Source organism: Diabrotica undecimpunctata, chromosome 7 (genome assembly GCF_040954645.1).
Source record: "Diabrotica undecimpunctata isolate CICGRU chromosome 7, icDiaUnde3, whole genome shotgun sequence".
NCBI lineage: Eukaryota > Metazoa > Arthropoda > Insecta > Coleoptera > Chrysomelidae > Diabrotica > Diabrotica undecimpunctata.
In genome coordinates this window covers 33,105,838-33,130,447 of record NC_092809.1, presented here as the reverse complement: position 1 = coordinate 33,130,447, position 24,610 = coordinate 33,105,838, and the positions used below count along the sequence as shown (strand labels likewise).

Sequence of the window (24,610 nt, the reverse complement as noted above, 5' to 3'; positions counted from 1 at the left end):
ATCAAGCCAAGTTATTTCTGATCCTTTTAAGATTGCCTCTTTAGCATAAAAATCTGCTTTGAGGTCTGGAAATACCAAAGTGTCCCTTTACCCAGATGAAATTTACAGTAGTATGTTATTCCAGCAGCTTTAGTTGGTTTTCTAAAATTTTAACGGCAAGAGTATTTTTATATAAATGTTTACGTGAGTTTTCTAAAGCTAATAATGCAGACATTGAATCTAACATAATTACAACTTGGTGGTTAGAAATTTTTTGCTGACAGCCCATTCTAGAGCTTCATGAATTTCGAATATTGTTGCAGAGTATATAGAGCATTTTTTATCTAACTTGAACATTAGGGATTCTTTGTGATCCGGAATATATACAGCACAACCGAATCCCAATCTTGATTTAGTGAAAATCCTGCATGGATTATTAAGCTTGGCTATCTGATGCTCAAAATCAACTGGATTCTCATTATCAAAATTGGGAAACCAAACATTGACTTTGACATAATAAACATTGAAATTTGATTGAAAGAAAATTTAGTCACACGGAGTGTTTAGACGCTAAAAAACGTTAGGATATGCCACTGCCAGAATAGGAGAATTCCTGTTAAGCACATATTTTTGTAGTAAGACTGGCATTTGAGAACAAATTTTTCAGCTAAAAATAGTCGTCTTAAATGTAAGGGAGGTTCCATAGATTCGGCTAGAAGATTCTCTGTAGGTGTAGATTTAAGCATACCTAGAACTAATCGCAGAGCCTTATACTGAAGGCGGTCTAGTTTTTTAAGACGACTGTTTGTCGAAGATCCGTATAGAAAGGTTCCATAGTCGACAATGGATCTAGTGTATGCACGATAAAACATTAAGTTAATCTTAGGGTTGGCACCCCATCGATAGCGATTAACTACTTTAAGAATATTTAAACTTTTCTCACATTTCATTAAGCACTTGTTAATGTATTCGTCCCATGTTAACTTGGTGTCCAATGTAATACCAAGATAAGTGTAGTGATTGTGAACGGGTATACTTAGCCTGTTAAACATAATGCTTGATATAACTGGTAAACGATGTCGCGTAAAAAATACCACAGCTGATTTCTTCGTAGTAAGTTCAAACCCTTGTTTAAAGAAATACTCTCTTGCGTCACACATAATAGTTTTTATCGAGTTAATACTTTGTTGGTATAAATTATTCACAGTGTAAAAGCAGAAGTTGTCTGCATATTGTAATATATTGCATTTATTGCCTATACTGTGAAGATCTATGTATAGTGTATAGATTAAACAACAAGAGGCTAAGGACAGAGCCTTGTGGTGGTCCTTGATGCACTACTCTCGGACCAATTAATCTATCATTACGTCGAATGAATATCTGCCTACTAAGAATTAGGTTTACTAACATATGAACACAAAGGTGGAATACCTATGTGTTTTAGTTTTTCGAATAATAGATTTAAATTGACGTTATCATAAGCCCCTGAACTATCAAGAAATATGGCAGATTGATTATTATTATTTGAGTAGGATAACTGAATATCAGTCGATAATTGAGACACACAATCCATAGTCCCTTTATTTCTACGAAAGCCATATTGACACACTGGGAAAATATTTTTGTTTTTACACCACCATTCTAATCTGCTTTTCACACCATCATTCTAATCTAAATATTGTTGTATATTTTGCACAGATAATGTATGGCAATTACTGACAGGTTTAATAGAATGCTATAGTTAATGTCGTCTATACCAGAAGCTTTATTTTTAGAACTCTTAATATTTGCTTTAAGTTCGTCAGCTGAAATGGGGGTTAGTAAAAACTGATCAAAAGTGAAGATGCTCGGCATAAATAGTCCAGAGATATTTTTGTAAAAACACTTTCTACTATGTCTTCATATTTGGCTTTTGAGTGGAAAGTGCGTTTATATATAGCTTTATTCCTTTTATATTCAATAAAGTTTGAAAGGTTAAGATTGGATTTATACATTTTAAAAGAATTTTTCCTCGCATTCGAAACAGCGAGACATTCATCATCCCACCATGGTGGCGTTTTAAAACATTTAGCTGAGGCTTTGATAATTTTAAAAGATTCGTTGGCTGCAGTAGTAATAGAATCTAATAAGAAGAATATCATTTCATTGGTTTTGTTTGTATTTGATTCGTATCTGAAGATGCTTTCTGCAGAATCTCTAAATTTTTTCCAATTTGCATTAGACATCGACCATTAAATTGAAGATGTAAAAATTGTGTTTTCAAATTTCATTTGTGAGTTTCTGCTGGTGAATCTGCCCAGGTGTTAGATGGTTTTGTAAAGACAACTTCTTCGTCCTGTGCAGAATCATAGTCTGTATCTTCAATACGATCGTCACTGCCAAATAGATTTTCTAACACCTGTAGATCATCTTCTGTATCACTTAAATCACTGAAGTTACTTTTACTTATAATTTCCTCCAATTCTTTTTCAGTAAAAGGATGCTATAGATTAACATTTAATTATGCGGACATCTTATTTATATGTTAATAATAACAACACGTCACAATTATACAATTACATTACAAAAATTTTTAGGCGATTACTAACCACACTGAAAGAAGGCCTAAACCTCCGAGGTGTTGACCGGGTTTATGTCTTAGCGCTGTGATTACTATTTATTATGTATTTAGTATTAGTATTTAGTAATTTAGTATTAGCATTTAGTATTATTTGTATATTTCTTATTTGTAAATTAATTTAAGTTGGTTAGGGCCCTGAATGAATAGGGTTTAAATAGTGGTAAATTTAATGTTTCCACTTCCTTTTTGTATTTTTTTTTTATTTTTATTTAACAATACCTATATATGTATGTGCGTGCATAAGTGTGTATATGTGCGCATATGTATACAGTATCCGTAAAATACTACAAAAGGTGTAAAAGGAATGTACAAAAAAAATACAGAACTTAAATGGATAAAATCATGATAATAACGGTATAATTTACTGGGAATACCTAACAGAAAAAAACTTAAAAGCTGACAAAGGTTAATGTATCAAAAACATACATATACAGAACATATTTATAAAAAACATCCAAAAAGTGCAGTAAAAACTTGATTTGTGACACTTTTTTTGTTACTTTAAGCTGTAGTTCTGCGCTGTTCCTAACTCTATCCATCAAAAAGCCGTTACAAACTGGAGGAAAGAGTATACACCTAAAGGGAGTTTAGATAAAAAATTAATTCTTGATAAATCACTTTTTTGTAAGTGATTAGGTAAATCAATTTACTGATTAAGGTGATATAAAAATTAACAGAATAATATGAAAAATTGTATCTTATATACATAATCTTACGAAAATGCTATATCTTAAAATTGGAAACAAACAAAGAGGGTTTCACTTATCCAAAACTGTAAAGAATTCAAATATCTACGAAACATTATATTCAAAGAAAAGCAAAGATGACCATAAGACTAAATAAAATTTAGACGAGCATGCTATATGGATGATGTTATGCAATAATGTTCTAACCCACACCTCGTCCAAAATTGAGATTTTTATTGAAACACGTTCCATATTAGGTGTACTACAATAAGCAAAAATGTTTTAAGCCGATTAGACATCTCGGAGAAAACATACCAACCCACAAACGCTGTATGTGGCGCATGTATAAATAAGCAAAAGTGTTCTAACCCACCAGTAGGGATAGATCATTATTGAAAAACTCGCGAGAGATAATAGGTTAGTAACAACAAGCGACAAAATATAAAGGAAGAAAAAAATGTGGACGAAAAAGAAAAAATGAAACCCAATCAAGAGAAAACAGAAAAAGGTTATGTAACACAAATCAAAGGTATATAACAGTTAAAAATAATGTTATAGAACCAAGAGTATTTGATGAGGTATTCAAGTGTAGCTGCCCAAAAAAGTGCACTGACAAAATTGCTGTTACAGAAAGAAAAAAACTTTTTGAACAATATTTGACTATAAGCAGTTTTGAAGGCAGATGTGTTTTACTTAACACGTGTGTTAAAAAATTGACAAAAAGAGAACCTATACAAAAAAGAAAATTCAAGGAGATCAAAGACCAGGTTATTTTTTATAGAAGTGTTTACAGAGTGTAAAACACTTTACAGATTAGCTCACGCCGTATTGCTATAGCATTAAGTCAGCTTAAAAGTAATATTTCTATAAAAGATAAACGAGGTACTAAAAGCGGGGGAAGAAACGCTATTGATCAGAAACGCATTGACGAAGTTAATAAACATATTTCTTCCTACCCCACCTACGTCTCCCATTATTGTAGAAAAGAAACTGATTCAAATTTTTTAAATACTGACCTCAATTTACAAAAAATGTATTTATTATATAAAGAAAAGAACGGAAATGCCGTAAGTTTATCAAAATATAAAGATGTATTTTATAAACATTTCAACTTGCGATTTAAAAAACCACATAAAGACACATATGTAAAACATGTGATATATTTAAAGCCCAGCTTAGTGCTTCTACTAATCTAAATAAAGAAAAGACTAAAGAAGAACATAATAAGCACCTTAAAATTGCAGAAAATCTACGTAAGCAAATGCAGGATGATTTGAGGTCTGCTCGAGAAGAAATGCATATTGAAACCTTGACATTTGACTTGCAAAAACCCATCCTCTTCCCAAACTACCCACTGGTATCGTTTACTACAAGAGGCAATTGAACTTTTATAATTTGAGAATTGCTGTAGGAAGCACAGGAAAAGGGATTTTTCATGTATGGTTAGAGCATGAAGCTGGCCGAGATACCCAGGAAGTTGGGCCTTGTCTACGTAAGTATATTATTAAAAATGGTAAACCTCCAGTTACTGCATTAAATTTGTGGTCAGATTCGTGCGACGGCCAAAATAGAAGCATCAAATTGGTGCTAATGTTAATGCACATTTTGCAAAATCATCCCTCATTGCAAGTTATTCAATTAAAATTTTTATTGTCGGGTCATTTTTTTTACCCAATGATTCCCATTTTGGAGATGTTGAATGTGCTTTAAAAACCAATGAAAGAATGTACACAGATCAAGACTATATCAACGTTATGAAAGGCTGTAGAAACAGAAATAAATTTATTGTTAATAAAATGACAAAAGAGGATATGGTATCAGTGATAAACATTCAACGCAGTTACAAACAGAAAGGTTGATATCAATAAACAAAATATTAGTTGGCTAAAAACACATGAAATTTTACTAAAAAAAGATCAACCAACGACCTTGTTCATGAAATACAATATTAAAGAGGAAGAGTATACTGAAGTTAATATTGAAAAACATGGAAAAGGCCGCAAATGTAATATACAGGAATTATATCTACCATTGTTGTGGCCAAGTGGCAAAGCTTTATATCAAGAAAAAATAAAAGATTTAAAAGATATTTTAAAACTAATTCCTCAAGATGCCAGAGCATTTTACAACTTTTTAAAATTAACCCCAAGTACCAACTTTAAAGTGGATATAGAAGGGATCGGAAGCGAGTTAGATTTTGACATTGATGAAACTTTTTTTCAGGACTAGATTAAAAACATCTAAAATTGTTTTTTTTTTCACAAAGTTTGGTGTTTAGGTCAGTTTTGCTTATTTTTATTAAGGTATAATTGTGGTTTTTTAAAAATGTCCTAACCCGCTTTGGACAATGATTTCTGTCAAATTTGACACTTTATCTTTATAACCTTACAATGCAATGTTTTGTCTTTTTCCATCTTATAATTTAAAAAATAAATGAAATTATAAATATCAATAGCCTATTTCTTATTTGAGTTTAAGTTTTAAATCAATTTATCTCCGATACAACTTTTTGTGGGTTAGAACATTATTGCTTAACACCATCCATGTAACAGTTCATACTATATAGCTTAAAAAAAACGAGTGCGCTACAATGCCATGTTGAGAATGGAGGAGTAAAGATGACCGAATCTAGCGTTAAATTATGTATTACGAACCAAGACGAAAAAAGTAGGCGTAGCGTAGAAAGAAAAATGAATTAATTAAGAAAAAACACAAAAAATATATGAGATTCTGAGCCATAGATAAAGTGTATTTCGCCAGCGCTTTTGTTTAAAAATCCCCATTGGGCTTATTGCTGCTTTTTGAATGCTTTTACAACTTTATAGAAAAACATTGTTAATTTTACATTATGTAGATTTACTACGCTATATCACGACAAAATATAATAAATACTTAATCAAGCACAGCCTCTATGCAATTCAAATTTGTTATTACTAATGTATTGCAATAATTTAACTTAAAATATAACACAGATCTTTTTAGCATATTTATATGTAATAATAATAAATATTTGCCAATAACAAAATCTCATCATATGCGTCGAATATAATCAGTATGATATTTTTGAATATTAGAATTATGCCAATTCATATAGGTTGAAATGGAAAGCCGAAGGCAATATCGCTATTGGAATATATTGAAACGGATAATAATAATAGAGGTTTTTGTTATTCAACCCACAAATTTTTATTTAAAATAATTTTTGATTTTAATTATTTTAATTAAAATTATAAATCAGAGATTTTATTATACAATGCCGACGCATTCACACCCATATTAGCATGACGTCATGGTCAACTTCAAAGATATTCAAACACAGTTAGTAAACGACAAAATAAAACTCAACAATAGCAAGTCTATTTATAGCTGTGAATTTTTCTACTAGAGGAGATAATTGTCCTCCTGTAGCCATAAATTATATTAGCCTATTCAATTTAATCAATCTTTCAAACATTTAAATACGCATTTGAACAGGAGTCTCTTATAGAAAAAATATATATAGACCAAAACGTAACCAGCAATAAGGCTCATAAATATGATTTAGAGCAATTCCAATACTTTTCTCCCACTTTTGTGGGAGGGTCTTTGGATTTGCTCCAAATTATAGTATGTTATTATACCTTATGAAATAAGACTACAGTTCAAATTTCAGCAGTGTCGAATTTGTAACTATTACTGCCAGGTTCAATTCATATACTACAATCTATTATTTTTTTCAGCGATTTTTGTAAAATAATACGGTAAAACTCTATTGTAAGCTTATTATATTTACTAGAATTCCAAAAATTATTAGAGAAAAAATATTTGTGCACACATGCGTCCACGAATTCGTACTAGCATTAATCCTTACACTCTTGGCCGCTCGGCGGTACATTTTTTTTTGTTGTTAAAAAACTGTTTCAATTGCTAATAGATTTGAAAAGTGACTAAAGAAGTTTTCTATATGCTACAAAATCAAAGTTGTTCAAAATTTTACATAAACTTACTAATAGGCAAAAACGACTTTTCACAGACTTAATACCCTGAATTATAAAAAAACGTTTTAACAATTCAAACTTTGGTTTTCGAGCATCCAGAGAATTCTACCATCGCTTAAGTTAAAGCTCTTGGTAAGTACTTTTATTATCTATATTGAGAAAAAGGGGTTAGTATTATGAAATTGATTCAAGAATGCCAAAACTGCCGAGTACTTTGGCTTACTTTAGATGCATAGTACTCGATTTTTCCAATTTTTGAAGCAGTTAGATAAGGTCAATAATGGCTAAAACACCAAAAATAAAGAGTAACAGGTTGTTGTACATATGAAGAACTATCCTCACACCAAGTTTCGTTACTCTAAAAGTTTAAAGATTTTTTTGCTGTTAGCTTGAAAATTCGAAAAAACGCGATTTTTAAGAAATTGATCAATTTCAAACAGCTCTAACTCTAAATCTACTCGATAAATTTTAATTCACCAAGTTTCATTTTAAAGGTAATAAAAAAACCTTTCAAATAAGACCTATCAAAAGTATTTCTAAGTATCCATTCACTATTTAGGATTTTTTAAAAATAACCAAAATCTTTAAATTTCTTCCGCACTAATTTAGTCCCCGACAATGGATCTTGGAATCTAGGATTTTGAAAATTGTTTTGTAAATAGCTGACGTTATAATAAAAAAAATGAGCTATTCTAAATTAAAATTGGTTTATAGGACATTGAGATATAGCTTTTTGAATATAGGCTAAAAAGGGCCTTTTTTGTGCCTTTGAGAAGGGATTTCTCGGGCCCTAGTGTTCCTAGAGGGCTGAAATTTGAACTGTAGTCTTATTTCATAAGGTATAATAACATACTATAATTTGGAGCAAATCCGAAGACCCCTCCCACAAAAGTGGCTGAAAAGTATTGGAATTGCTCATTAATAAGTCGCCTATTTTTCTATTGCCTTATTGCATTAGACAATAAGTAGAAAATAAGTTTCCATTCGTCATTCAAACATTGAAAACTATCGTTTTCAATTATCATATCTTGCGAAACTTGATATAGAAGTAATACTTGATACCGTAATATATTCAAGTAACATGAAAAATCATGAAAGTCTTGGTCTATTTTCAAAATAGCCTTTATTAGTTTTTAATATTTTCGTAAATAAATTGTTATATATCGATGGTCTAGCGTACAAAGGTGCTAAGTGCCAATTATGGTCAAAACGTGTTATTTGGCACACCTAAACCGCCTAAGAGTTTTTTTACGTTTGCAAACGTAAAATATGTCCATATTTTTTTTCTAGCGACATCTTTCAAAAGGAATAAGTACTACGCACCTGCAGGTTTCTACAACTTATGTGTCAAGTGCACTTAGAACATTTGTACTACTAATCGAAATTCGTGAAACCTTCAGAGTTAATGACTTAACACATTTGTGCTACACCAAACACAATTAAAAGTGAGGTTAGATTACGTCAAATTTGTCGGTAAACGTTAAGAAAAATAGTGGTCTTGATTGTTAGCAGTTTAATTAGTGATAATGAGTTCCAGAACCATTCGCATATTAAAAGATGCTCTTGAAAATCAATGTGGAACCCCAGAAGTAATGCAAGATGAATAACATGCTTAGTATGTATAGCCGGTTTTAGTGGTAATTCTAGTTGTTTTTTCGTAAGCTTAAGTAGGTATATGATAAACGTTTCCTTTGTGTTTACTTGTAGAAACTAAGAAAAATCAACCCAAAATAAACATTTTGTCTAATGTTGTATTTACAAGCAAAAGTGAAACTACACAAAGTTTGCCAGCTGCAGACGGTTTTGGCTTAGCTAAGATAATTTATTTATAGTTTTAACAATGTAGGTGAAAAGAAACTTTCATTAGCAAAACAATGCAAAGAAACACTGCAAAAAATTCGTTTGGTTTTAATTAAATTAAAATCTTTGTAGGGCTCTCTTTTTGTTATTAATTGCATTTCTAAAATTGTGAGAAAACTGGTTTGACGATTTTGGCTAACTTTTACTTTTCCGATTATCCTAAAATTTGGTACCTATAATTTCTTTACATTTAATAAATATAAATATTAATTTTGGGTAACTATTTCAGTAGTCCCTAAAAAACTGTCTTTTTGACTTATTTTCATCAATTTTACCTTATATTATTATTAGTTTTAAGTTATAACTTTTAGGCCCTAATACCAGTCGCGATGTGAATGAAGACAGAACTAACAATAAGCAAGAAAATAATCAACAACTGGAATTTTTTCCAAATCCAAAATGACCAATAGTATGACAACCGAGCCACAGTTTCCGGCTTCTCAGAAAGTGACGACGATCCCTTCGAAAGTACTTCAAGCTCCTATGAACCGGAAAGTTCATCCAGCTATGAAGAGGAAGGAGAAAATCAAACACAAAGAAAACGCATAATAGTTAAACAACAAAGTAAAACACAAAAAGAACGACGAAAAAAAAAAACGAGAGTGATGAAAAGCAGGTAAGAAAAAGAAGCAAGAAGGCGAACAAAGAATTGTGGAAGCAAACAACCAATAAGAAACTGAGACGAAGTGGAAAAAAGTACATTAATAGAAGTGGCAAAGAATTACAAGAAGAAAGACATAAAAAAGTTGACTGCAATAGATGTCAACAACGGTTTAAATGTCAACAAAAAATAACAGAAGCCCAAAGAGAAAAATTGTGTATGGAGTACTATAGTATGGCTGATGATGCAAAACCGAAAATGTACTTGTCTAGCCTTATGCAAAATGTTGATGTCGCTAAACAAATAGCCCCAAAACAAAAAATAGGCAAACGTCTATTCTTTCGCAAAAGAGTTTTCTTTCTTAAAAATGCAAATAGAGACTTACAAAGAGTTTGCCGTATTTTTTTTTTGAACCGCTTTTGCAACTTTTGCAATTTCGCATAGAATTGTAGAAAATTGTTCCAAAAACACCAGTCCTGATACCGGTTTATATACTGGTTTCGACAAAAGAAAAAACTCTTGTCCACCACATGCTACATCAGAGGGCGCAAAATTTAATGATTTTTTTGATTTACCAAACCTGGTAAATAATTATGTTTTTAACACAACCATGAACATAAAAAAAACGGGTGTGGCAGTCCAGTGGGACTGCCGGTAGAAGTTACACTTCTATACACGCATTCGCAGTTATAAATTTATTTGGGAGTCAATCTGCACAATCATTACATATGTAATGCTATAGGTAACACATAGCAGAAAGAGAAACAGAATTAATAATAACTTACTAACAATTAATAAACAACATTTGACCTGTAATAGGAGTCTAGTAAATGAAGGATTGAATCAATATTTTGATGAAAATGTATATTTTTATTTTCATATATGTATGAAAGGAGTTGAATGCAAACATTTTTTTACACATACTCTGCAGTAAAATTCATTGTTTATTTTGTTATTAATAAAAAATTAAATACAATACAGTGCAACATAATTTAATATAATAATACAATACAAATTAAAATACAATATTCATAAGTATTTAAAAATGACAATAATATACATAAAAAAATACACTACATTACAGTGCAACTTAATTCAATATAATAATAGAATACAAATTAAAATGCAATATTCATAAGTATTTAAAAATGACAATAATATACATAACTTTTCTACTTACGCATATGTTTAATTTATCATGTAATAATATTAATAAAATAGTCCTCCCCAACTGGGAATCGAACCCCGGTCTCCCGCGTGACAGGCAAGGATACTGACTACTATACTACCGAGGACATGACACAAACGGATTTCAAAATTGACAGTTCTGGGTCATACAGTGATTTATTGAGATTAATATTTTGAAATACAAAAGACTAAATAATTATGAACATTTAATAAATAATACAAAACATATCACATAAATAATAATATTAATAAATATTTTATATATTTTATATATATATATATATATATCTATATATATATATATATATATATATATATATATATATATATATATATATATATATATATATATATATATATATATATATATATATATATATATATATATATATATATATATATATATATATATATATATATATATATATATATATATATATATATATATATATATATATATATATATATATATATATATATATATATATATATATATATATATATATATATATATATATATATATATATATATATATATATATATATATATATATATATATATATATATATATATATATATATATATATATATATATATATATATATATATATATATATATATATATATATATATATATATATATATATATATATATATATATATATATATATATATATATATATATATATATATATATATATATATATATATATATATATATATATATATATATATATATATATATATATATATATATATATATATATATATATATATATATATATATATATATATATATATATATATATATATATATATATATATATATATATATATATATATATATATATATATATATATATATATATATATATATATATATATATATATATATATATATATATATATATATATATATATATATATATATATATATATATATATATATATATATATATATATATATATATATATATATATATATATATATATATATATATATATATATATATATATATATATATATATATATATATATATATATATATATATATATATATATATATATATATATATATATATATATATATATATATATATATATATATATATATATATATATATATATATATATATATATATATATATATATATATATATATATATATATATATATATATATATATATATATATATATATATATATATATATATATATATATATATATATATATATATATATATATATATATATATATATATATATATATATATATATATACATGGTCTCACTTGCCATTCTCAAGCCTGGTGGATCTACTTCTCGTCGTTACTCGATTAGTACTGGTCGACTGGGCATTTCGGCGCTCGTTTAAATACTCTCTCGGCGGCGCGCGGGCTCTTGTGATTGGTCCTGCCTGTGTGCGAGTGGGCGGGGCCTTGTCTGGTGGTCTCGCTGTTTGTTTTTTCTGTGCGTTAACTGAAGTTGAATTTTTTTGGACGGTTCTTTGCAGAGCTGGTTTCCATGTTGTTGGTAGTCTTTGGGCATCATCTCGAGTGTTTAGGTTATTTGGATATTTTTCTATTTCTATGGCTTCCCTGATTATTCGCTTGGTTTTGTGTTCGATGTTCGCTAGCATTGTTGTCTGTTCTAGATCGATTGTGTGTCCTGTTGTTAGGGCATGTTGTGCAAGGGAAGATGTCTTTTCTTGCTTTGCAATAGCGTTTCGATGTTCTTCTCGTCTTACTTGAATTCTTCGATTAGTCTGTCCGATGTAGGATTTGTCGCAGTCTCCACAGGGAATCTTGTACACTCCTTGGTTTTCTAGTGGGATTTTGGTTTTTACGGAGTTAAGCATATTAGAATATATAGAATATATATATATATATATATATATATATATATATATATATATATATATATATATATATAATATTAAATATATATACAAAAGGAACATTTTTATATTCGAGAGAGGAAGAGAGAGAAAATATATCTTTTGTCTCTCTCTTACTCAATATCTTACATATGTAATGATTTCACAGATTCACTCCCACACAAATTTCCAACGTGGAGCGCGCGTATAGAAGTATAACTTCAAAAAGAAAAAGTGAATTGGCTAAATAATCAATGGTTGAGATTTGACAAAGAAAACCATCTATAATACAATACAAATACTGTTTATCTCAAGAAAATTTTGAAGAAATAGAAATAAATTGTAAGGGAAAGGCTGGAAGAAAAAGAACATGCACAAACCGTGAACTAAACCAAAAGTATTTGACAAGACTACCAGTTTCACATAAGAAAAAAGATTTGGAATATCTTTTAAATTCTAAAGTTATTCCCGATGAACACTCCCAGTTTATAAAAGACATTCCAGTGTCAACCAACAATATTCCAAGTCGAAATGAAGAGTCTGACATTTCAGATTAGACAATTTATTCTCTATAAATATCGGATAAAAATATTAGTTTAGGATTTTTTACTTTGCCGTTGATAGAGTATTATTTTTTGTATTTGTGTCAATAAAAATAATTATTTTTTTCAATGTGGTATTAACTAAATTAAAATAAAAATTTTTTGGTACTACAAAGGTGTTAATTAATAGCAACAATTATTATTATTATTATTTCGTGACCCGCTAACATTTTAAGGCTCTTTAGAAATTACAAAAGGTCTTCAGATGTCACAAAATATGTGAGTAATTATTAGTAGGTACATGATAAAAACTATAATTTTAATAAGATTTAAAAGCTTAATTTTTAATTATTGGAAAACCAACAAATTAGCACTTAGCACATTTGCACGCTATGCCATAGATATTTCCATCGAAAAGTATAAAACACTCAGTAACAAAATCAGCAGCTCCAATTGAATAAACTTCTGTATATAGAAAATTAAAATCAATTACATTCTTGATGTAACGCCATTTCCCAACCCCTTCCTTTTACGAATCGAGTCAGTCTTTGAACAACCCGACCGTTACCCTCAGGACCCGCTTCCTTAAAACTGTCGCTCTATCATTTTCGCTTTATCTCCTACTTTTATTCATTATTCGGCCCATTACCTTCGGGATTCAATTCAGCTTTCGTCAACCTTTATTTTATTTTCTTAGGACATTTCGATTCAAGTTTCCGATGGCCCATTGACCAAACGCCCTTTTATTTGTTTTTCCATAGTATTTTGTTAAAAAAATACGCAACATGATTTTTCAATTTATGTTCTCTTGGTTCAGTATAGAAAGATTCGTTTACAATAGCTGGTAAAAATAATTTAATTTTGTTAAGGCTAACTGTTTGACTTAGAGCTATTTTATAACGTACAAATTAGCACAGAGAAGAATGAAAGTAAAAAGTTTTATATATCTTCGAGTCTAATTAAATTACAAAAAAAATCAGAAATTCAAAAACATATTACTAAACGATAAAAAATCCTTAGTTAAAAAATAAAATTTCTTAGTGATTTGCATATTTAACTCCACAACATCCCAATATGTACACTTGAATTCAAAGATTAAGACCCATTTCCCACTATTAGAGCAATAGTATGTAAGTGGTTAGATACATTGGTGGTGACAGAATGTACAAAAAGTACAAGATTTTGAACGTAAAATTCTAATACAGGTTTTTGGATCGATCAGGGCAGATATAATTGAAACATTTAGATATAGCAACGAACTTAATACCTTAATTGTTTTAAGAATTATTTATCCCAGAATTCACTATGTTGCGAAGACTTTAATGATGTAGTAAGGATACACGCCTAAAGATGGCCAAAAAGAGACATAAGCAATAAAATACACACACACACATATATATATATATATATATATATATATATATATATATATATATATATATATATATATATACTGAAAAAGCGATAAACGCTTGTCATCAACGCTGATCAAATAGAATACAAAACTCAAATATTTGGGTGTGCAGCGGAAGATAGGACAAGGAAGTACTCTTTTTAGTAAACCAAGCTTTCGCAAATCTTTATTTGCATCATCAGGGTGCTACAATAAACAAAATTAGTACAAAATACAGAAAATAATTATTTTGCATCTTACAATAATTGAGGTTAGTTGTCGTGATGTTTATTAAATGAAATGAGCAACTCATTTGACCCCTACAAATGATGGCGAAAACTATCCAAAATTGTTTTAAAAAAAAACGTTCTTTAACAAATACATATTTAAAACACTTTAAAACACATATACATGAACACTTAAATAAAATTATGTTAAAATAATTACAGAACATGTCATAATATAAAATTTAGGTTATAAACATTCTTATCAGAAACAAAAGAATTGGTTGTGAATTCGTTACTGCCAACTTAAAACGATAGAACGTTAGATCTTAATGATAACAATGTAAAGGTAATAGTATACCTGATAGACGCTGAACTTCTTGAAACAGAAAAGGTAAAAAGACTTATTTTAGAAGAAGTAGGAGAGGTATTGTATATCTCATATATAATGAAACCTATATTGTTGATGATGAATTGTCTGTATTAGTAGATTCGTGTTTATCCAAAGTTAACAATAATGAATATAGGTTGCTTAAATTATTGGTATCTGTATTTTTGTTAATAGTTTCTTTTTCTTGAAAAATGAAAGCCATCTCGAGAAACAATCTTTTTAAATAATTGCTCTCCGTGGATAGGATTTTTACATTTGGAAAATCGAAAGAGTGCCCTGTTGTGTTAGCATGTGTGGCTAGAGAACATCTATCAGGGTGTAACCTAATGTCACTCTTGTGAAGAGTCAAGCGGCTAGAAACTTTTTGGGAGGTGTGACCTATATAAGAACCCTTACAGCCCAAACAATTAAGTTTGTAGACAACATCACTTTTATCTAAGTTTGGTACTTTATCTTTCAATGACTTGTACAAAGATCCCACAACTAGAGTGCTTTTATAAGCAATTTTTACATTTGGTACGTATTGAGCAAAAATTCTGGTCAATTTGGAAGAGACTTCCTTAATAAATGGAAGTGATACCAAAGATATATTAGGAATATTGTTAGTCAGTGAGTGGGAATCAGAGCTAACTTTCATAGCACCTGTATTTTGGGGAGGGTTTACTTGTGTGTTGAGTATAACAGAGGATGTGTTAAAGATTATTTTCCCCGAATCCTTACTCAGGAAAATGAGTTGCTCATTTCATTTAATAAACATCACGACAACTAACCTCAATTATTGTAAGATGCAAATTAATTATTTTTTGAATTTTGTACTAATTTTGTTTATCGTAGCACCCTGATGATGCAAATAAAGATTTGCGAAAGCTTGGTTTACTAAAAAGAGTACTTCTTTGTCCTATCTTCCGCTGCACACCCAAATATTTGAGTTTTGTGTTTTGTATATATATATATATATATATATATATATATTTATATATATATATATATATATATATATATATATATATATATATATATATATATATATATATATATATATACCTTCGAGGATTATTGGAATACGCAGCGGTGAAATAAGTGTACTCTTTTAACTGAGCTTCAAGCTTTCGAAAATGTTTATTTTCATCGTCAGGAAAAAAGTTATTGAGATTAGTATTTCTTGGATGTTACACTAACATGTGACAATTTTAAACACCACTCATAAAATGAGTTAAAAATTAAAAAATACATAGTGTAAAAAAATTTTTAAATTGACAAATTATATATACTGAAACATTAATACAACAAGAGCCAAAATAAAAAGCACTTACACAGTGGTGTATACAAACTTAAATGTGGCGACTGCCCAAAAACTTACATCGGTCAAACTGGTAGAAATTTTAATAAACGAATAGCAGAACAGAAAAGGGCTTTTAACAATAGAAAAACCGATTCTACACACGTACTTCACCTTCTAGATCATAATCATTCCTTTAATAACGAGTTCAAAATTCTTCACATTTAAAATAAAGGCTTTAAGCTATCTTTGTTATAATCTATGGAAATTAACAAATTAAAAAACAAATTAACAAATTAATTTTCAGTGTTTTATTGTTATATATAAGAAAGATTTACGCCATTGTATTACCTTGAGAATAAATGAACGGTGGTTTCAAAAATCAATTTTAACAAAAAGTACGAGACATAAAAACGACAGTATCAAGCTGAAAAAATAAGTGATGCTACATACGCCTCTCGTAGAGCGTTTTCCGTTTTCTCAACAATATTGATATCATCAGCATAGGCAATGATTTGCACTGATTTATTATATATTGAACCAATGGTTGTGACTTGTGACATGCTTATTACTTTTTTCAGAGCCGGAATAAACAATATACAAGAGAGAGGATCTCCCTGGCACAGCCCGATATTTGTTTTAAAAGGTTCAGACAGTTCCCCTGAGTTCGGACTCTACATTCAACTTTTTCAAAAGTTAGTTTTGTTAAAATTACCAACTGATTTGGTATTCCTAGCTCTTTCATTGCTTTAAACATTTCCCTTCTATTCACAGAGTCGTAGACTGCTTTGTAGTCTATAAATATGTGATGAGTATATATGCCATATTCCAGTGTTTTTTCTAAAATGTATCTCAGGCTTGCAATCTGATGAATTGTCGATTTATCACTATTGAAACCAGTCTGATATTTCTTACTATCTGTTCTGCATATAATGCCATACGGTGACATAGTACTGTAAAATTATTTTATAAGCTGCATTTAGAAGGGGAATTCCTCTCAGGGTAGAACATTCAAACATATCTCCTTTTTTGTATAAAGTGCAAAGTATTCCATTATTTCAATCATTGGGGAGGGATTTCTGTGTCTATATTTCTTTTATAAGCTACTGTAATGCCATTATGTTATCGTGGCCACCTTCTTTATATAGTTTAGCTGCGAGATTATCTATTCCGGGTAATTTGTGTCTGGCTAGTTTTTTAACTGTATATTTAACTTCAAGAATCGTTGGTGGTTTTTCTTCCTTCTCGTCTGTTCCTCTTACCTCGTACCTTTCATCTTCTAGGTTTTCTTCTTCTTCTTCCTCTATATTAAGTGACTGGTTAAAGGATTCCACTCATTTATTCAATACATCTGTAATTGTTGTTAATAGATCACCATTCTGAGTTCTGCATTGACTTGTGGTTGCCTTACATTCTTTTATGTTGATGTTAACTTTCTTATATAATGTTCTGAATTCTTTCTCTCTGTTAAGGTTTTCTATATATTTAAGTTTGTTATTTAAGTAGTTGCGTTTTTTTCTTTTGTGCATCCTCTTTTATTCTTTCCTCTTGGTCTAGTAATTCTCTACCGTTGTTCTGTTTCGTCGGATAAGTGTCTTTATGTAGGCTTCATTTTTTCTTTTGTTGCATTCTTACATTCATCGTCAAATCAATGATTTTTACGGGCACAAATTTCTGTTCCTATATTATCTTTCGCTTTCAATGTCTTCTTTTATTCTAGTTTAGTAGGAGTCTATATCTGTTTGGCCTTTTTCATTTTCATTGTGACTTCTTAGCCTGTTGGTGATGTTTTTCGAATACCGTTTGGCCATTGTGGCATCCCACAGCTTTTGCATATTCCATTTTTTTTCTATCCATTTTATATTATTTACTGGTATTTGAAACTCTAGATCTCAATGTTGAGATCACTAGGCAATGATCTGAGTCTATGTTTGCGTCTCTATAACTTCTGCAGTTTCCTACCTTTCATCTATTAAGATGCACTTAACGCGTTGTTCTTCCATCAGGAGAGGTCCAGGTTACCTTGTTTATGTTATTTGTTCAAAATAGGTGCTAGCGACTGTCATATTTAGTACTGTTGCCAAGTTTATCAGTCGCAATCCATTATCGCTACTGATGTTGTGTAGGCTATGCTTTCCTATCGTGGACATGAAAACTCGCTCTCATTCTATTGTTGCATTCATGTCACCTAATTAAATTTTAATGTCCTGTCTGGGACATTCTCCGTAGGCTTGCTATAGGTGTTCGAAGAACTTTTCTTTTATTTCCTTTGATTTGTTATCAGTTGGGGCATGTGAATTGATCAAACCGTAATTAAAGAATTTTCCTTTTAAGTGCAAATAGCACATTGTTTGACTGTAGACTTTAAAGTCAATAATAAGGCCTTTTATTCTTTGGTTTACAATAAATCCCAGCCCATCCATATGTTGGCTTTTATTGCAGCTATAATATATGGAATGGATTCTCTTGTGATAGACGTCAACAGCACTGGACAGACAACGAGAGATACATCTTAAGAGATCAAAATGTTCACACAGAGGCGAAATATGATAAAAGTAAACCTAAAGTTCATGGGCACCTTGAGAATTCTTCAGTTTCTTTCTTTCTAGAATTTTTGGGTAAAACATTTTTGGTAAATATCGTACAATTACTATTAAAAATATGCTTGGACAAGTCCTTTATCATATGTCCAAACAGTTGGAGATATGTAACTTTAAATACAATTTAAATATAAACGGATTATAAATAAGTTATTCTAAGAGAAAATAAAATGTTAATAAAGAGGAATTTGTATCGGAAAAATATAAAAATTATATTTGAAATGAAACATCCACAAGTTACTTATTTCAATGCGTCTCTAACACGAATGAACAAGAGAAAGAAAGAAATAAAAACTCACCTCGCCAGACTTCCCTTCCAAACCATGTGAGATTGTCAGCCTGCGTATCGTAGTATCCCAGGACGACGTAGCTGCCGTTTATCACTTGTTCTATCTGAGTCAACGCTATCCTGTCGCCCTGCGAGCTGAATGCTACGAAACCCTGAAAAGAAAAAAGAGAGCGTTCATTTAGTACCAGGTTTTTCCGCATTTGTCCTCGTACATGTTACCGACCCTAATTCTTATAAATGGTCTTTACAGCCTTAATTCTTTATATCCGTAAGATTGGAATTTATGAGAATTTTGAAATATTGACGAAAAAATCCGCAAAAGTGGTTCAAAGTTAAATAAAAAATTATGGCGCTTAAATTATAATATACATACTATGATTAAAGAAAAGTGTGTTTTAAAGAAAGTTTTAAAATACTGTTAATAAAAATTAATCTTAGTTGGACCTTGATGTCCCTTATATTAACAGTTCCTGCTAAAATCCGGGATAAACAACACTAAAAGTATACACAATGATTAGTCTTGAAGAACTAAATTAAATTTTAGTCAATGATATTGCTATTGACAACGTTGGTTTATTTCGTTAATATAAAACAATTGACAAATATACAAAGTAACAATTCATTTAACAATATTTCACAAATGAGTAATTCACGCTATAAATTTTATCATGAAGAAAACAATACATTTTTTGTACGGTAATATCTAGTACGGTGTATAGCTAGAGTATAAAACAAATTACCGATAAAATATTAAAATCTACCTTAACCATCTTACTATCTTACTATCTTAAACCTTTGCTATTTAATTTAGTCTTGAATGAAGTCGTCAGAAGCGCCAACAAAAAAAGAGCATATAAAATGAGGAATAAAGAAGTTAAATATTTCTTCTACCCTACGACGCAATATTGATAGCACGAGATGATAATAGTCTACAATTACTTGTAAGTAGATTTAGTTCAAGTTCTCGAACAACTAGGAAAACAATACTTACTTACTTACTCCGTGGCATTAGAACCCTTCGTGGGTTTTAGCCGACTCGACAACATGCCTCCACTGTTTTCTGTCTTGAGCAACCTTAATCCAATTCTCCACGCCCATAGTGCTTAAGTCTCCTGCTATATTATCTCGCCACCGGAGACGAGGGCGTCCGCATGGTCTCCTTCCAGTTGGGACTTCCTCCCACACCAGTCTTACTGTTCGTTCGTCAGAATGTCTTCTGAGGTGTCCTGCCCATTGGAGTCTTCTGGACTTTATTTCTTTTATGATGTTGGCGTCTGGGTGAAATTCTTCGAGCTCTTTGTTAGTTCTTATCCTATATTGTCCTGATGCTTCATCCAGCACAGGGCCAAAGATCTTCCTTAGGATTTTTCTTTCCCAAACACGTAGTCTTTCTTCGTTTGCCTTTGTTATCGTCCACTTTTCGCTTCTATACATCACAACGGGTCGTATGATTGTTTTATAGACCTGTACAAAAAGACATCTGCTACCGGCCTGGATCCTGTTGTTTATTTCCTGTGATCCGTTATTGTCTTCAGTTATTGTTGTTCCAAGATACTTGAATTCTCTAACGCGCTTCAAGTTAAAGTCATCGATGGTGATGTTCTGACCAATTTTGTCTCTGCTTTGGTTATTGCGGCTCATATACATATATTTCGTCTTGTTTTCGTTGATTTGGAGTCCCATCTTCTCTGCTTTCTTCTCGAACCTTACGAAAGTCTCTTTCTTCCTTAATCGAGTGTTTCCTATTAGATCGATATCGTCTGCAAATGCCAGTAGTAAGTTTGGTCCTTCTCGATGAAATACTGTATTCGTTTTTACGATTCTTGCACTTCTGGTTATGTGTTCCAGAGCTAAGTTGAAGAGTTGTGGTGAAAGTGCATCTCCCTGTTTTAGTCCATTGTTTATTTCTAATGTCTCCGAGTATTGTTGTCCAACTCTCACCTTACATCGTAACCGTTCCATACACATCCGTATCAAACTGACTAGTTTTTTTTGGTAAGCCAAGTTCCTGCATCGCTGTCCACAGTCTGGCCCTGCATACTCTATCAAATGCTTGTTTAAAATCTATGAACATCTGATGAAGCTCACGATCAAACTCCCAGCATTTTTCCATTATCTGTTTTATTGTGAATATCTGTTCAATGGTAGAGCGGCCCGGTTGATAATCTCCAACGATTCCTTCTGTGTATGTTTTGATTCTTTCTAGCAGGATGTTTGCAAGGATTTTGTAGGTGGTGTTTAGGAGTGTTATTCCCTGGTAGTTAGTACATTGCTTTTTGTTTCCTTTTTTGTGTATTCGTACAATAACCCCTTATTTCCATTCATCTGGCATTGTCTCTTCTCTTTCATAGGAAAACAATGCGAAGTTTTAAATTTCATTAAAATCAGGAAATCGGAATACTTGAAGCACATCATGATAGGTGAAAAATACGAACTACTAAGGAATATAATGCAGGGTAAAATCAAAGGCAGAAGAAGCGTAGGAAGACGTAAAATCTCGTGGCTACGCAATCTTCGTGAATGGTTTGGATGCAGTTCTATTGAACTATTCAGGCGCGTAACCAACGAAATTATAATTGCCAGAATGATTTCCAATCTCCGATAGGAGCGGAACTTGAAGAAGAAGAAGATTTAACAAGTAGAAAAAAGACTTTCCGAACTCAAATTCAAAACAAAATCAAATCAAATCAAACAAATCAGTAAATAAACAACAAGGTGTGAATCAGAAATCAACGTTAACCATAAACAAATAATGGAAGAAACAGACTTTGGGATTATACTACCACTTATGGAAACTTAAAGAGAGAAGGAGAGAAGCGATCAAACACAAAAAGTATATAAATGGGCGTGATGCCTTACTAATACTATATGGCAAAACCGATATATTAATACTGAGGTGAAATCAATAACCTAATAAAGCCAGTATAAGATAAATAATGACATACATATAAAACGAGTGCTAACGGCAAAAACTGGCTAGTGACGAAGAGAGATAAATTTAAAATCCAATGTAGTGAAATAAGATTTCTCAAAAGTGTGAAAGGTATTACAGGACTTAATAGACAGAGAAATGACGTAAGACACAAACAGTCAATGAGAAAATAAAGTAATATAAAACAAAATAGCACCAGCATATACAATGGATAAAACCCGATTCAAAATTCTCAAAAATTTGATTGTTTAATATTGTTCTGAGGCTATTTTCTTGTGGCATTTTAAGTAAGATACTATTTTATTGGGAATAAGCCATAATTAAAGGTTAAAATAAGTTTATTGACGTTTCAATTTCCACTTCGGAAATCGTTCTCAAAATACAAACATTAATAAATTAAACAATTTTTTTTAATTTTATTATTATTGAATTAACAATTTCCGAAGTGACAATTGAAACGTCAATAAACTTATTGTGGCTTATTCCCAATTAAATAGTATCTAAAATTTGATTTTGCTTAAGAATAAGGACCATCGTACACATATTCAGTCTAAAAATATCATGAAGTTGCACTTAATAGTCATTACAAAATTGAAATTTTTTATCCCAAAGCACTTTTATCTACAACGTTAGTATGCGTAAACCATTAACATACACATAAACTCTGAAAGCAGAAAGGACCAGATTAAAGGAAAAGGCTTATATTAACCAATTAAATCATTTAAAGGTTAAAGAGTTTATGTTATATATTGAAAAATAGGTTTTTAAAAGTATTATTGTGATTTTAAGCTGATACACAATTAAAATAACTCAGACGCAATAACATATAGGAAGTAATATTTTTTATTCGTTATGTTGACATTTTTGCACGAATTCTAAATTACAACATAATATCCTACGACACTTAAAACCCGAGGTAGAACTCTTTTTTAGAAAATCACCGGGGTTTTAATTATAAACAATAAACAATTTTAAAACAAAAATCAAAAACAATGAAAGTGTAAGTTTGGACAAAAATAAAATTAAAATGATTTCTTTAAGAGTGAGCCGTCCATGATGAATTCTTTTTTGGCGTTTTTGCTATTTTCTGGAGAAGGTTTGTTTAAAAGAGAGTTTTAAAAAATTGTACGGAAACACTTCAAAAACAGTTTTTCAAACAAACAAAATAAATGTAAATAGTATTGATAAATTGGGTGATAAACAGTCATACTACACTGTATATAACGGCTCTCGTTCGATCATCAAATCAATGGTGTCGGTTGCGGTTAAAACTTGGATGGTTGACCGCTTAGGAAAACTGCACGTTGTTGTCATGTGAAGCCTTCCTACCCTAAAACGGCTGGACCGATTTTTATGAAATTTTACATGTGTGTTTTGTAGATCTGAGAATGGGATCTTATGTATTCTTCATACACCCCAAAGATTTTTTTATTTTTTATGTTTTTCTGATGTGGCATTAAAAATACATACAACCCTTAATTTTCACCCTTCTATTATTAACCACTTTTTTTAATAGCCATATTAGTATCACAGAGTTAGTCACTTCTCCGGAATGGCTGAATCGATTTTTATTAAATTTGCAATTGCAATTATGCAATTAAATAAGGCGAACGACACAAAATACTTCGGTATCCATCTTGACAAACGACTAACCGGGGAGAAGCACATCTTTACCACAAGAAAACAACTGAACATTAAATCTTAGACACATGTACTGGATGATTGGTCGAAACTATAAATTAACATTGGATAACAAACTGCTAATATACAAGCCAATCCTCAAGCCCATATGGACATATGGTATTCAGCTATGGAGCACCGCTAGCAATTCTAATCTTGAAATCCTCTAACGCTTCCAGATTAAAGTGTTAAGGTCTATGGTAAATGCTCCATGGTATGTTACATCCTCCTCTATAGAAAAAGATCTGGAAGTGCCTTCGGTAAAAGAAGTTTTAACACGTTACAGTATCAAATATGGTGAACGAATAAAAGTGCACCCCAATGTACTCGTGAAGCGGTTATTCGATGATAATGATGAGATGGCGTAGGCTGAGACGTTTTAAACTAGGGATGGCGGTTTTTGACAAAACACCGGTTTTCGGTTATACCGGTTTTTTTTGCTTACGGTTTAACCTGGCGGTTATAACCGGCCAAAAAAACCGGTTTTTCCA

General features: G+C 30.5%; 1 protein-coding gene across 1 annotated transcript in view; it reads right to left on the bottom strand.

Annotated features, from left to right (window-relative positions):
• GABA-B-R1 (gamma-aminobutyric acid type B receptor subunit 1) overlaps positions 1-24,610 on the bottom strand; it is an 881,512-nt gene that overhangs the window by 169,316 nt on the left and 687,586 nt on the right. The window contains exon 8 of the mRNA XM_072537020.1: positions 19,518-19,659. Within this exon, the coding sequence (XP_072393121.1) occupies positions 19,518-19,659 (142 nt within the window). The remainder of the gene's footprint in view (positions 1-19,517; positions 19,660-24,610) is intronic.